Raw genomic sequence first — 17,086 nt, forward strand, 5'->3', positions numbered from 1 at the left:
GACACCTGCAGTCTTACACTGCTCTTTCAATAATCTCTGTTCCTTTTGTCAAACTGCAATCTGATTGGCTCAGTTACTTTAGAACCAGCTTTAACAGAATAACTTCTTCATTTTCTCCTTTTCTGTTATTAGTCTTATTCTGACATATAAAATGTTAGCCCTTCATTTTTGCTGTAGTTAACTTCATGCCAAATTATTTCTTGGCTGTGACTATTTTTTCATGTTATTGTATTTGTCTATCTGCTATTTCCCTCTCATCTCATAGTATTTATATGTTTATTGCTAAATTGTCTGTTCACTATATTTCTTGACATCAGTGGGTTACAAACAAAACTTTTAAACTCTCTTGTAAAAACAAATAAACAATCACAAAATATTCATTTACAAAATAAACTAAATGATAGTATATAAACTAAACAGTCTTTTATACAATGACAGTATATTTTTCTATCAAATAAATTTTCATACATTTGGTGCTAAAATGACAGGAAAACTTCAATTAAAATTGAAGATATCTCATGTATCTTTAATGGATTGCCTTGTAATTTGGTATATGAAGCAACTGTCCACTATAGCACATCCACTGTAAATATGTAATAGTATGGATTATCACAGTCTAAGCTACAGAAAGTGGTAAATTTTTAAACTATCACTCCTGTTGGTAATGCACACTGTGTCCTTCAGTATGTCTTGGAGACACTACTGTGTGTCTTGATACATATTTAAAATTATTTACTATTCAAACTCCTGATTGTAGCTCATCATGTCAATTCAACTTCTTGACAAGCCTTTTTGTCTTTAGGCTGTAGTCCTTTATAAGTTATGCAATAACTTATAAACTGGAATTTTAAAATAATTTCTATCATTATTATTTTTGAAATATAACAAAGTTTCATTACTGTTCATTCTATCAACTAGAGCCCTCAATTTATTCATTTTGGTCCTAATCTTTAAACATTAGAATAATAGCAACTACTCTTATTTTGGAACCCACAATTATTTATCTTTAAACTTGTTATTTTAATTATACTGTAAGTTTGTTTTTTCAGTTTCCTCATTGCTCTAACTGTCCTGTCAATATGCTTATTCCTAATTTCTCAACTTCCATGACCTCACTGCAAAGCATTTGCTCTTAATTTTTAGTTTGAAATTTATGTGCAAAGATACATAGAGGTTATCTGCATATACCATTTCTAAATACAAACTACTGATTCCACAGCCCCAGAGTATGAGACACATTTTGTGCACTAAGGAGATGCAGACTGTAAATTTTGAGAAATACAGTCTGGATATGTTAACAACTAGGCCATATCCATCATTGCATTTTATTATATTCTATACATTTTAGTGTTTGAATGTTAAGGAGTAATTTCTAAATTAATCATATACATGTATATATAGAACTATATTATTATACTAATTTTATTGTAGAGTGATAGTTATTCTCTACTGATTTTGAGTTATCTGACAAAAGTAGTCTTGAGTCTTCACTAACTGAAAAAAAAAAGAAAATGATAACCTCTGCACTTGCTAAGCCTACCCCTGATAATCTTTCATTTAAGTCTAACCCAAAAGAGAACTCTCAAAAGCTCTTATGATGTTCCATTTCCAAAATCATTCACTCGTATGTGTAGTGCAAAAACTGAAAAAGAGAATACTCCTTGGTACCAGTAGTTAAGCTGTCAATGCTTTGTGTATGTGTGTGCATGTATATATAATGCAATATTTTGGCCTAGATTGTCTGTGCTTCCACTATTAGTCTGAATAATTTTGTTTAACAGATGTGTAATGAGAGAATTACACTACATAAAATTCTTTATTATCTAATCCTCACTCATTACAAGACAGCCAAAAAATTCAAGTTTGTTAGAGACTAGTGCCTGAATTCTAGTGAAACCTGTATTTAAATAAAGTTATTATTGCTTAGATTGACATACAGAAAAATTCTGTAGGACACATACTCAATTCTATAAGAAATGCAATAACTAACACTAAAAATAAAAACAAACATCTATCATCAAAAGTGGCATTTCTTCTATTTTTAATATTAAACGTACCATTAAGTTGAAATACAGAATTGATGACTGTAGTATAATGTATATCATAATTAAGGGTCACTTAAATACGATACTACAATCACTTTCCAGTATTCTGTCCAAGAATGTTAATCAATATATATAACTTAATATTTAAGGACAGCCAGGGAGTTTTTGTCTATAGAGGTCATTACTTCATCAAACTAAACCAAACTTAAGAAGAAAACAACTTAAAGTAAGCCCTAATCATTCAACTATTAATCAAGCCTTCTCTTACAGTTACAGCATCCAACATGTCAAAAGAAAACCTATTCCAAAGGCTTACCACCCTATAAGAAAAAATAAAACTGTCTTAGCTGAAGATGATTCCTATCATGCCAGAATCTATATTTGTGTACCCTATTCTATCATTCTCACCATCAAGTATGAAAACATACAATGCATAAACACTATCAGTTCCCTTAACAATTTTAAACACTTAACCATATCTTCCTTAACTTTCTCTTTTTCTTTAATGGTAAAAATATATTTTGGATATTTTAACCTGTCCTCATACTCAGTGCCCTTTTAAGGTAAGAAGCTCAAGATGAACACAATACACCAATGATCTATACAATAAAATTATAACATCTATAGACGTCTATTCAGTGTTTCTGTAGATACAACCTAAAACCCTATTAGCATCCTACTCGAATGACTTAAGAGACTGATAAACTAGAACACAAAGGTACTTTTCTTCTGTAACAATGTTTAAAGTTATTTCCATCAAAATTTTTCTTTAGAATTCAAATTATGATAAGCAACATGCATTTGATTATAATTAAAAACTATGTGCCATTTATTCACCCAACTCACTAAATAACATTAATCCTTTCATACAACAGCATCATCCTCCTCACAGCCAGCAACATACAAGATTTTAATACAATCAGCAAATTTAAGTAATGTATTTAAAATTCATTCACCTGTGCCACTGATGTAAATTAAAAAGAGCAAAAATCCTCAAATTTAATCATGAGGTACCACACTTGTGACATTTTTCAGCCAATAACTTTTTTGGTGCTATAACTAGAAGCTTTAATAGCAGTTAGAATGTTAGACAGCACTAGTACTGCTAAATTCAATAAAAATTTAAGATTTTTATATCTTGTGTATTTTTAATGGATTGCCTTAAAATTTAGTATGTAACATCCCTAAATATGAAATGTGAGAAATACTGTAACTTTGAGAAATTGTGTAATAGAGTTTAAGGATACCAGATGAATAAACTGACTGGTAATACTGACAGGGTTATTGAAGATGAGATGGTTTCTACAATATGAATTCAGCAACTTCAGTGCTTGAATTAGAAGCTGTAAGAATGTTAGGTTGCATCAGTACTGAAAAATTCAATTAAAGTAGGAGATTTTATGTCTCATGTATTTGTAATGGATTGCCTTGAAATTTGGTAAAGGAAATAATTGTCAAGAAGAGCATATGCACTACAAATATTAATATTTGAATGATTAGTTGAAATTATGCCCTAGATAGCACTAGTACTGCTAATTCTTGATTAAAAGTAGTTTATGAAGTTGTTATTTTGAAAGGCTTTAAGGCCTGTTATAAAAACTATGTTTATAAAAAATGAATAATTTTATTTAACAGACATGTACTGAGAGCTATTAAGGGAAGTAATATCATTAAACATGTGTTTAGAAGGAGTATCCTGAAAGGAAAAAATACACTTCTATAAATTTTCTATAGACCACTTAATGACAGAAATAGGTACAGGCAAATTAGTTATGTTGCTAATAAAAAAAAAAGTTTTATTTTTATGTGGAATTTTAAGTAAATGGATTAGGTTTAGCCGTTTTTTATCATAAGAAGCTAAATGTTTTGAGGTAGTATGAATTATTTTCCCCTTCAACATGTAAAAAAACCTACTGGGGAAGATGCTGTTTCAGACTTTGTTCATCTCCTGATGAAGGTTAGTTAGAAATTTTACTGTGCAAAAGTACTTGAATATTACTTACTGTAACATTGTTACCTTTGATGTTTTTATTGAAACAGACTTACTGGTAATATGAATTATGTTCTTGACAATAGAAAAGTAGACTATTAAAAAATTAAAAAAATTACTTTAAGAAACAAAAATTAGGTGTCTGATTTGAATGGAAAGAATGTTAATGAAACTTGAAATATTTTTTTTATTAATTTTATCATGATAAAAAGAAAGGGGTTCCTCTAAATTGTTTGCATTTAAATTGAAAGCATTTTTATAAATGTATAAAAAGAGGAATAAAATTCATTTGTAAAATAGAAGAGGGAAAGATTTGTAATGAAAAACAAAATGAAGTTAAAAAGAAAAAACTTATCATTAAGATAAATTGCATTCTGAACTTTTTTTGGCTCCAAACACTATACTTGAATTGTCTGTGTTATGTACAAAAATATAAAAAGTGAAGGTCTATAGTGGGTCTTTAAAATATTTTAAAACCAACCTTATGAAGGAAGTGAACTTTGTTAAAATGTGAAATATGTAATTATTTTTCTTATATTATTTTTACTAATGAAGCAGGATATTTATAACCTGACCAATTTCTTTAAAAATGGGGAGATTTTTTTAATTTAGGTTTTACTTAAGTTGAATAAATTATTGTTCCAGAAGAACTGGAGAAACGTTTTGAAATTAAATTCCTTATTATGATGACATTTTCCCCAAATATGAAATTTATAAAAGGAATTAGAAAGGAATTAATGTGGGCTTTAACTATTATATTTCAAAAGCCTTTTGACACTACTGAAAAGCCTAATGACTACATCAAAAGGAATAAAGGGCACACCAAACTAAAGTTTTATTTGTCTTAATTCTGTTTGAAAGATTTCAGAATCCATTATCAAAGTTATTTAAAAATGCATTGCATAGACAGTTGGCATTGATGAAATGATTTCAGAAAATAGTTTTATTAGCATAACTAATTTCTTGTATATATATTTTTTTTTACAAGGCATCTGGCTTTTTGTGTAAGATCATCCTAATTAATTTTGTGTATTTTAACTTTCATAAACCACTTGATAAGATACCTTACAAAAGATTCAAGAGTAAGATGCTCATGGGATTGATGGGAAACCAAGTAAATTTAAAAGTTAATTTGGAGTACAAAGGACCCTTACAACTCATTGCTTCTTTTAGTTGTTTGGATGTTTTTTGGGGCAGCAGTTTAAGCTTGCTGATTTTACTAAATTGCTGGAAAGGGACATAAATGTTGTGAATGTTTCTCTTACCCAAAATGATCTTCACAGTCTTATAATAAATAGGACAGGATATGGGAATTGTGCACTTAAGATATTGAAAGTTGAAAATAATTTTTAGAATAAGCAAATGATTTAAGTATTATTGCTAATAAAACTATAAAGCCCTCTGAATGGCAATTAGGATTTGTGGCCATGTTTACCAAAAAGTTATTGTTGACTTGTATAAAACTGAAAAATCATTTGGAATACTTTGTGTACTTTATGTACCTTTAATAAAAGTATGTTTATAAGTGCAAAGATTTACTACAAAAATTGTTCCTAATTTAAGTCATTTGAGCTATGAAGAGAGATTTATTATTTTGGATGTGTTTTCTTGCTTTCTCTTGTACATAAGAATTATAATACAAGACTTAATTCAGGAGTTCAAAACTATTAGCAAAGTTAGTCTTCCTATGTGTTGTCTATTTGAATTGTAAGAAGAAAATGCTTTAAATACAAACTTGAATGTTTGTGGAGTAATAAACTGAAGCCTTATATTTCCACTTCTTAAATGTATGAAGTTAGTTATAATATTACAAAATGGTCTTAATGGTGATCTTGTTAGTTTGAATTATTTTAAAATTTTGTTTAGTAGGTAATGAATATAAAGATATACATTTAACTTTGTCTAAAAGAATTCAAGCAAAAAATTAATGTGTTAATTATTATATATATATTTTTTATTGAGTAATAACACCTAAAAGTCAGTAGCATTCTGTTACTTGGTCTTTTTCTTGTGTCTTTTATTTTCCAAGAATAGCTTCCTTGTATGTGACAGATTTCTGAAATGTTTTGCATGAAATTAGCATCTTCTGATAATTTTTAATTAGGTACCATTGCATTTAAAACAAAGTTTAACAAATTTATAAAGAAAACATTATATTTAAGCATTTTTCTTTTCACAATAGTAAATTAGTGTCATCCGTAGGCTTCTGTCTTCCAAATATTCCTCAAATTGTAACACATTTTACTGTACAGTTCAGTAGATAAAATAATGTTATCACAGCATATTTTTGTGCAGACTTCAACTTTCTTTTAAAAATGTTCAAACTTTACCATTGTACCTTTAACAGTTTTACATGGACTGTATTTTAAGGTTAAATATATATGTTCTTAAAGGAATATTACATCCTGTGGCCTTGGTGTTTGGTTGTGAGCTGTTCATTTTATAGCTCTTATATCTTAAATACTTCATACAATATCCAAGAGACTTGACCACAAACTTCTGACATTAAATCTCCAAGTCAAACTTAATCTGTAAATAAAATGATATCTAAGTTTAACATGTGAATATATGTACATAAATTTATTACTTATTTGAGCATTCCTTTATAGTAAAAATACTGCATATTATCTATATCCACATAAATAAATCTCATCACGTTGAATTTTCTAAGCATTCTTCCCTGGAATAAAAAAATATTTTTATTTCATTGTAGAAGTTATAAAAGTGTTTTATGTTCTTATGTTGCACTTCTCTTTGAAATATTTGGTACATCATATCTGTGTAATAAGAGACTAACTACTGCTTATATCTGTTAGGAGGGCAAATGGACAACTGTTACTAATATGATCAACAGACGTAGCAGTTGTGGGGTGGCAGTCATGAATGGATTGCTATTCGTTGTAGGAGGTAATGATGGTAGCTTATGTATGTCTAGTGTGGAGGTTTATGATAGTCGTAGAGCAGCCTGGGATGCTGTTGCTTCCATGCATTCTCGTAGGTAAGATATGTAATTCAAACCACTTGACAACAACTTTCAAACAAAATGTTCTAAAGCAGTGATGGTGAACCTGTGACATGTGTGTCACCTTGGGGATGCAAAACAATTTTGCTGGCACACACACAAAATGTCACCACTTGATTCTTTAAACACTAACTCATAATAAATAAAATATATATATAATTATTATCAGTATTGACAAATACCATAGCAAATGATTTTTCCCAACCCAGGAGCAGTCAGAACTGTTCACAGGAGAAGCTTCACACCCTCCTGAAACTCTGGAATTCTATTTCTAAAACTTTTGACTGTTGAAAAACGTCACAATGGCAGTATTAATAGTATTTTAATCAACATATTTATACAAGTCATTATTTTCAGTGATGGGCTTTGTAAAGTGTAATTATAGGAATAGACTTGCTCATGAAAGTAGTGCTACATGCATAGCTCTTAAAACAACCAAATACGAACCTGATATAGAATATCTGTAATTGTTGGTGCAGCAGCAAGTCTCACTAAGAATAAAATATCCTTATTTTTCTTTCATTGTTTCTTTTTTTATGTTACATAATATGAACCACAGCTTATCCTTTCACAAAATGTTTTCTGTTAATAGTAAAACAATGAATAAATGTGAATAAGCAAGAGGACTCCTTCTCTTTCCTTAAAAAAGTATATTATTATTGTTACTAATTAATTATTTTATTTCCTGTGAATTACTATTGTTATTAATAACATGTAACTCCTGAAGCTGTTTCATTTAAAATAATTCAGAATGATAATAAATGATAATCTACTGCTAAAAATTACCATTGGCATGCAAGAGAATTATTTTGAAGATTATCCCCAGTTTGAGGACACACTCTCAAAAAGGTTCACCATCCCTGTTCTAAAGTGTTTATAATAAAGCTGTTCTATCTTGATTTTTAATCCTTTTAATGTATTTACACTTTCCTTGATAAGTTTCTAGCCATCTCTTAATAGTTTTTAATTCTGTTTAATTATATAGGATGTAAGTTTTCATTAAGGTTAAGTCATTATGGAAATATTTCAGTTATTTTATGTTAGCAGTTTGTTTTTAGTTTAACTCTGCATTTATTCATGAAGTTTTTTTTTAAATCTATTAATAACCTTATGATTACACATAACACTAACTCTCTTGTGTAACATATGTTTACAATGTATGGTAATAAGTAGCTTCTCAAAAATAGGAGTACCCATGAAGTAGTACATGCAGAGGGATACCTTTATGCAATTGGAGGAAATGATGGAAGCTCAAGTCTGAATACTGTGGAACGCTATGACCCTCGATACAATAAGTGGATGTTGGTTACTTCCATGATGCTTCATAGGAGTAGTGTTGGGGCTGCAGCTCTGGACTGCCCTAATCTGGAACAATTACTGTTTCAGTCAGAATAAAGACTAGCAACGTTATGAAAGAACATTTCTCACATTTAGTATACATTGAACAGTGAGCAAACAAAATGGGCCTAGACTATTCCAGTTTAAAGCAAACCTAATGAATGAAAGATAATATGTTTTTTTCCACACTGAAACACTTTGATAATGGAACCTTACTAAGTGAAATAGCTATATTTTCAATAACTATAAATTGTTGCCAAGATTTTACATTTTCTTAAGAAATTAATTATCTTGCTAAACTCGTAGTTGAAATGTTAGTGCTTACATTCCTGCAGAGAGCACTTTTTTAAGCCATTGAAGCATTAATGATCAAATCTCACTGTGATTGTATTAGCCAAAACTATAAAATATTCCAGTCACACTGTCAGTTACATTCACAAGTGTAAATACCCTAGTCAGAAGTTTACAATTCAGTATTATATATCAAAATTCTCCTTCCAAGAATGTGAATTACCTTGAAATAACAACATGATTCTTTCAACATAGAAGTGAAACTACCTCATACTCTAATTAAAATAAAACTGAGATCAATAATGATCAAACAGTCAAGGAGGAGTCCAGCTAGAATGAAGGTGTGGGCCATGAGAAGACCTGTACATAATCAGGTTATTACTGATGGTATTCAAACCTTTGTGTCATTTCTTTACTCAAAACTGATTAATTAACAATGTAACAGACATCATCATGTATTATTTGTAATTCAAAATTAATAATCAACCTGGTTATCTTATTTGTCTACATAAGTTGTAAATGCTTAATTGGAATTCTCATAAGTGAGTCATTACAAAATGTATGCTGAAAAACTCTAGTGATGTATTTGCAGTATGTCATTCAAAATATGAGGATCTAATTTAGAAGTGTATGGTTTACTCCCATAAAAGAAAATGAACAAAAGATATATTATACATTCTTCTATAAATTGTTTGAACTCTTTCTTACTAACTGTGGCAATATAAATGGAATCCTTTCATTGTTGGCAAGGCTTATATTTAATACAAGAATCAACAGTAAATATAAACAGTGTAACTGGTGGAGTTTCAGAAGCTTATTTGGTAATATAAAAATACTGGTATGGCCTTCTCTGTACATATAAAGGTACTGTGTTTTTGTTTTGACTATTTAAAACAGATGTAAATCAAAAATAAAACCAAATGGTTTGTACTCTGATTGAAATAGAATGGAAAAAAATTTATAAAGATATAATAAATTGAACCTTCTACCTAGCCTTAGAGCTTCAATACAAATATCAATGCATAGAAATTTATAAAACAGCTCATGAAAGCAACTGTGCTCTTTTTGAGAATTGTTTTTCCCACCAGAGCAAAGTATTGAACTGCAAATTCAAGTTATTTATTTAAAAACAGGATTTATTAAATAGAAAATCCTAACCAGTAAGGTCAGTATTTTAATTAAAACAATGAAGACTGCAATTTTTAATGTATTTTTAGCTGCCTAAGGTGTTTTAAAGTATAAATTACTACATTAAATCTGTTTGTTAAAGCCCAATTCACAAGTGTGACACTAATAAGGTAAACACACACACACACACAATAAAATACTTTAGACATAAAAATATTACAATTCTACTATAGAGCATGCCTACATTGATATTTTACATTATAGCATGCAGTCTATACAGATACTATAATCATCACCATTTTAATGATTCACTGAAACATAATTTTTTGCTAAATGATTTATATTTATACATGTTTTTATTCAGCAAATAACAATAATTTAATAAGTTGTGTTTTTTAGAAGAGTATCTTAAATTTAGATTATAATTGTACAAGTTTTGATTGTTGGAACTTATTTCTTTTCAATTATATTTGCCCCCAAAACATCATGTAATGGTATTTTGTACATTATTAGTTTAAAAGCATTACTTATAACTGGTGCCAATTGTGAATAAATGAAAGTTAAAATGGTGATGACGATGACAGTATGCATGTAGACTGCATGCTATTTGTAAATATTTTTGTAGACTGCACACTATAGTAGTATCAACATTACATTAGGTTAAAGGAGTTAGTGTTGTTATAAATGATTGGGATAAAAATGGTCAAATGCAATGATTAATATGTTTCATGTTTCAACAAGAGAAGTTTCTTTGATGCAGAAAAATGACTGATGTGTGTGAAGTTATTTTTCTAAACATTCCTTCAAAGGAACTTTCAAATCCTTCAGTGAAGGTTCTTAAATTGTTCATGTTATGTTATCCTATCATATGACATTAGAATAGAAGATTCGTGTTTTATCACTTACGCTTTGCTCAATACTCTTACTCATCAGTTCTGCCTAGAACATTTTTAACTAACCCACAAAATAAAGTAACAAAAGTTGTTAAGGTTTCAAAACCAAGCCTAGATACGAACATATCATCATTTTTGTTTATCCAACACATAACAGTATTTCAAGTTTAAATCTAGTCTTACATGATGAGAAACCTGAAGGTGATGATTATTGATAAAAAAAAAATTATTGTCTCAGTAAACACCTTAGCAGATAACAATGGCATGTAACTTTCGTTTTAGAAACATTCCTTGGAGGTGAATGTTGACTAATGCTGAAAAACTTAATGTAGCTCACAAGGATTTTGCTTCCCAGTAGTTTCATAAACTAGTAGTTAGTTATCTTGTTTGACACCAAGTAGATATTTAAAGAATATGTTCAGGTAAGTACAGTTCTAACTTCCTTTAAACCCAAACAAAACCAGGTGCTTATTTCCAGCTCAACCAGTCTGTTGTCTTTAATGACAAAGTAAATCACAAAGGTTTTGCTCAGTCTCTTTAAATACTTGTTAGTTTTATACTAAACCATTTTATAGAGATGTGTATTGCAGTATCTTAAATAATTATAATGTACATTAGGAAAATCAGTAACCTTTAATTTATATATATATAAAAATATTTTACTTACAATATTTTAAAACCACTGTTAAATGCTATCTTTTTACATTAATAACATCTTAACCTTTCAACGGAATCTTCTGAAAACAGTGTTTACATTTTGGTTGGTTTTTGTACTGGCTGTAAAACCTACTATCATTGGTAACTTAATTTTCGCTAGATGTTTTGCATTGAAAGTAAATGTGTTTGTGTTTACCCACCTTCAGATTAGTGTGTGTTTTTATTTTTTATCAACTGTATTTAAGGTGTTTATACAATTTCTATTAATTATAATTTTGCTCTAGTAATATATCATAAGAACTGAGAAACTGCTTTATTAATGACAACAAAATTTACTAATAACTGTAAGTAGTTAACAGTGTATTTGTAACATTTAAAAAGATTGTTAAGCAATGAAATGTGAACAAAAATATTCTTCTTTGAGCTTTTTTCTTTCCTAATACAAATTTCCACAAATCTAACTAAAATATTACATTTATTACTCCATATATATCTACTAATAACTCATCTTTTGATGAAAAACAAAAAATATAATCTGTGGAATTATTATTCTCTGTGTCACTAAAATTGTTGCTCAGATTTGTTTCAAGTAACATTCCCACATGTTGCTTTTACATAACTTCCTTTCTATTAAAATAAATCATATTCCATCAACAAAACTTAAAATTTAAAGTCAAGAGGCTTACTGGTATATCTAGGCTGTTCCATTCACTCAATTAAGCTATTATTATATATATGGAAGCCTCTCAAACTTTCTTAAATTTGTGCTTCTATCATGTCTTAAGGCAACCCACTCCAAATGCCAGTCACCTTATAAGAAAATTAAAACTGTTTTAACTGTCAAAATGTACTTTTGTGTCTCATAACCTACCAGTCTCACCATTAAGTATAAAAAGAATGATGCATCAACAATATCAATTCCTGTAACAACCTTATACAATTCAATCTGATCAACAAGAGAAAAATGTTTCTGAGGTTTTAAGCTGTCCTTATGTGACAACCTTTTTGTTCCAGGTATATTAGTAGCCCTCCTCTGAACTCTTTCCAACAACTCAATGACCTTCCTAAGATAAACAGTTAATTACTAAAAACATGACTCCAAATGCTGCCTAATAATAACTTATACAATGAAATCATAATCTCTTCAGACTTGTATTCAATATTTCTGTAGATACAATCTACCACTACCAACAACAAACTGCTTGGATGGATTAAAAAGCTGTTCGGTCAAAATGCCAAAATTATTTTCCTCCATAACATTAATAAGGTTATTCCTATTAAAATTTTGCATAAAATTCAAATTATGAAACCCTCATGCATACCATGCATTTATGATAATTAAAGCCATCTGCCATTTATTTGTCTGACATGTCAAGTTGTCTAAATCCTTTTGTAAACTAACAGCATTCTTGTCACAACCAGCAAAGCCCAATACCTTAACATCATCAGCAAATTTAACACATTGGTTCCACCAGCAAAATTAGTAGTTCCTACCTTAATGCCATTGAAGAGGTGCTGAGGAGTTGTCACAAACTCATATGCCACAAGATAAATTTGGCTTTGAAACATAATTCTCTGTGACCCACTTGTATGGTCTACAACATTGATGTAAATAAAAAAGTGCAATAGCTCTGAGGTACCCACTTGTGACATTAATTTAATTTCATATAACATTATATATAACAATCAGCCACTTTGAAATCCAATGAACCAACTTATTCCCCCACACACCTGTAAAGCAGAGTTTGAAATTTACATCATATCATTGGCTCTAATCAGATACAAAGTCTATGGGGCAATTACAAAAAAATAACTTAATCAGCTCATCAGAGCCAATTAGAATTTCAAGCATTTTTTTACTTTGCTTTATCATCAAATAGTCATATAGTCATATTATTTTTTCCCTAATATCATAGTTACATCTCTTGAAAGTATCTTCTTGTCTTCAACCTCCCAAATGGAGCCTTTAGGTTTATGGGAATCTCTGGCCTGTGATGTTTGAAATGAAAAAGAGGTTCCTGTAACTTGTGAACGTAAGAATCAATTCAAATGAATAAATATATTACTTTTTGACATTGTTAGAATACCAATATTTTTATATGTTTATCTGGATTAATATAAAGATTACATACATTCCAAGAGTGATATAATTATAAATTGTTTTCACTTATAGTTTTGTTTAATGTTAGACATAAATATGCTTATGTATTTTGTGTACTGTTTTAAAAATTCATGTATACATTTGTTAAATGAAGTGAACAGTCAAAATTTTTATGAATTTCAAACCCTGCTACAGAGATCAATTTGTTATCAAGCAAGATTTTCTGTAGTACTTTGTCAAATGTATTCTGAAAATCCAGATCACCAACTCACACTCTTGCCAGTATCTGTATAAGTAGTAACCTCTTCAAGGAATATAAAAAAATTAGTAAAGCAAATGTTTCTCCTTATGAAACAATGTTATCCTACTGTTAAAACTACTTCTGTACTTTGTTCCTAAACTACAATTTTCTTTAAGCTTCATCCATTCCTGAAAGTGAAAGCTTATATCTTTCCCACTGATTTATTTTCACACTTCCAGCCAAACAATCTGTCCATCCTTACATATGATCCTAAGCGTAGCATTCAGTTATTATTATCTACTTATAATTTTATCCCTGCAATCAATATAATTATGTTTTTTTCTTTATATGGCTTGCTGTACAGAAAAAAACGTTTTATTGTGAAAAGAACTATAAACTGAAAACATAACTTAAGAAGAACTTATTTAATCAAAGAATCAATCATATGATGAAGCTTTTAATGCTTACATACTGATTATTTAGTTTACCAACAGCAACAGGAAGTAACATTGTATTAAAATATTTATAAGTATCTTTTTCTTATCTTGATTTTAGAGCATAACTTTATGATTATGTAAACTCTATCAGTGACATGAAGTACATATCTTTATCTAATCTTACACTACTCTTAAGCTACACCTATTAAACTATAATATGCTCAATTATAAAATAATGTGTATGTAAGTACAAAGACCAGTAGCTGCGTGTTTAGGATAGTATATTTGCTTATACTCAAACAAAAACTATTTGTACAGATGATGTTCAGAAAATAAAAGTGCACTTAGCAATAGGATACTGTTCTATAAGTTATTGAAGCCTATCTAAATGCGAAGTACGATCTATTTAGTTCGCTAATGTGTGAAAGCAGCTTTTTACCTTTTTATATGGAAGGTTATAAAAAGATATTTAAAACTGTATGTATAAATATGGATATTATATCGCGTTTTAAAAAAAATTCACATTCCTCCTCCAGAAAGTTTAACAATACCACACAATCCTGTTGTCAGAAATATTTAAGATAACAACGAACAAAGTGAGCTTTGTATTTTAAAATCAAATTTTAGAAAAAACGTTTCAAGTTGGTTTTATTTAGCTTTTCTTCCCTAAATTAATTTTTTTCAACTATCCAAATTACAAATATCTTTCGGCTAAAAGCTTGAAACAGTCTTGACAGTTGTAATTTACTTAGTGCAAAGCTACACGTCACTTCGCCAGGAAAACGAACCTATGAATTTTGCGTTATGAATTCGTAAACTTATGCTGACCCACCAGTGGGCTGCTTCAATAACAATATAACGTTTGTAATTTTTTTTCTCCTTTTCTCACTCCTTCAGCAGATGAAATATCTGGGGGGGGGGATTATCCCTAACTTCTCCCTGTGTATGGTCATCAGCTGACGTAGCAGTTCAAAGCGCGAGAAAAGCATATAGGGACTGATCCCCATGTCGACCTTCCTATGTCACTCTTCGGGACGGTACAAATGAGGTTGAAATTGAAAACCGGAGTTCGAAACTCGTAGTGGGTAAAAGCACAGGTAGCTCAGTCAGTATTCTTTCGTTCAACAACAAAACAAACACTCCGTCGGTTAAGCTTGGTCAACAAATACAGGCGCGTAAAACGGACGAGCTGGTAACACTTTTGTTTCACAAATATGTAAAATATGTTATAAAACAATTAATGGGTTACTTTAGTGGGATTGACCGTCACATTATAACGCCCCCACGACTGAAAGGGCGAGCATGTTTGGTTGGACGGGGATTCGAACTTGCGACCCTCAGATTACGAGTCAGATTACCGTAGCCACATGACTATGCCGAGCCGTCATTGATTATTTACTATCCACATTATCATGGCAGTAATACATCGTACAGAGTTACTATAATTATCTTGTTCTAAGTGATATGCTCTTTGTTCCCAAGGAGATGACTCTGCTCTTCTCGCAGCGATATTTCACCACAGTGTGTAAAATCCAGATTGAAAAAGTTAACGCTGGAATATCCTTTACTGGCGGATTGTGACGTTGACTGAAGTTGACGATAAGGAAACTGAGTTAACATTCTAGATCTAGGTGCGATTCCTTTGTTCAGCTCTGCTTAGCTTTCATTGTAACTAGTTTATTGCCTTGAACTGGCAATAATTTAGTGCATGATCCCGAATGAAGTTCACTGCAGAAATGACTGGTTTCAGTACGCAAGAAATATCTAAGTCTTTTCCACAGAGTACTTGCTGATGTATGATGCATTGTATGAACAGAGAGCTTGGGAATTGAAGATCTTCCAACTGTTTCCTGATCAGCCCCACCAGACCCTTCTTTACTCCAGCCATGTTTCTTCCTCCATCAACTGTTACACCTCTAAGCTGATTCCACTGAAGGTTATAGTCTTGAAAAGTTTTATGTACTTCCATGAAAATGTCTTCTCCAGTTGTTCTTCCGTGCATGCTGCAAACTGATGCCAACTCTTCCGTGATCTGGAAGTCCAAATTAACTCCACGAATGAACACGAGAAGTTGTGACGTACTCGAGAGATCGGTAGACTCATCCAGTGTCAGAGAATACCATCGGAAGTTTCTAGCTTTTTGGCGTATCTGTAATGCGATGTTCTCTCCAAGTTCTTCTGCTCTCCGTACAATTAAAGTTGTTGAAAGGCTGATACTTTCAAAGAAATTGGCTTTTCCAGGACACAGCTCATTTGTTGCTTCATCATACACTCTTTGATGAAGTTGCCGTCAGTAAAAGGTTTTCCTCGCTCTGCCATCCTATTCACTATTTTGTAACTTGTACGAGTGACAGATTCATTTTCAGCAAACTTTCTCGTGAAGAGATTATTTTGAGATTCAAAAACACGTTTCATGGATTCAAATTTCTCTGAACGGAACTTTCCTGAAAATTCCAAATATGTTGATAGATGTTTTGTTTCATAGTGATGCCGAAGATTGTACTCTTTCAAAACGGCAACACTTTCGGTGCATATCACACAAATAGCTTTGTGGTTTTTTGTTTCAACAAAGAAGTACTTTTCACCCCATTTTTCATTAAAAGCACGACACTCAGAGTCCACTTTTCTTCTTTTAAAAGCAGCCATAACGATGGGTGAAAAAAAACAAAAACAGGTTCTGAAAATGAAAAACAGAACGCTGTGAGAAAAGTATTGTACTGGTCCAAGAACGCACAAACAAAATATATTGAAACGAACGTTTGCCACAACACTTACCTAAGAACGATTTACGAAAAGCGCATAACCCGACTACTAAGAGAAATGAGCTTGTTGAAGCGGTAACCCTAGGCCGCTAAATTTAAAAGACGAATCGATAGGAGGAGAGTTAAGTCTGTACTTGTTTTCGAAATCCTAATGCTTTCATAGATACATGCCTCGATATGA

The 17,086-nt window shown here is 30.7% G+C and overlaps 1 protein-coding gene across 1 annotated transcript in view; it reads left to right on the forward strand.

The window, feature by feature from the left end:
- LOC143256810 (kelch-like protein 17) overlaps positions 1–11,774 on the forward strand; it is a 78,677-nt gene extending 66,903 nt beyond the window's left edge. Inside the window, exons 10-11 of the mRNA XM_076514527.1 lie at positions 6,852–7,033; positions 8,245–11,774. Of these exons, the coding sequence (XP_076370642.1) occupies positions 6,852–7,033; positions 8,245–8,452 (390 nt within the window). The 3' untranslated portion in view covers positions 8,453–11,774. The remainder of the gene's footprint in view (positions 1–6,851; positions 7,034–8,244) is intronic.
- The last annotated feature ends 5,312 nt before the right edge of the window (positions 11,775–17,086 follow it).

This window comes from Tachypleus tridentatus, chromosome 1 (genome assembly GCF_004210375.1).
Source record: "Tachypleus tridentatus isolate NWPU-2018 chromosome 1, ASM421037v1, whole genome shotgun sequence".
NCBI lineage: Eukaryota > Metazoa > Arthropoda > Merostomata > Xiphosura > Limulidae > Tachypleus > Tachypleus tridentatus.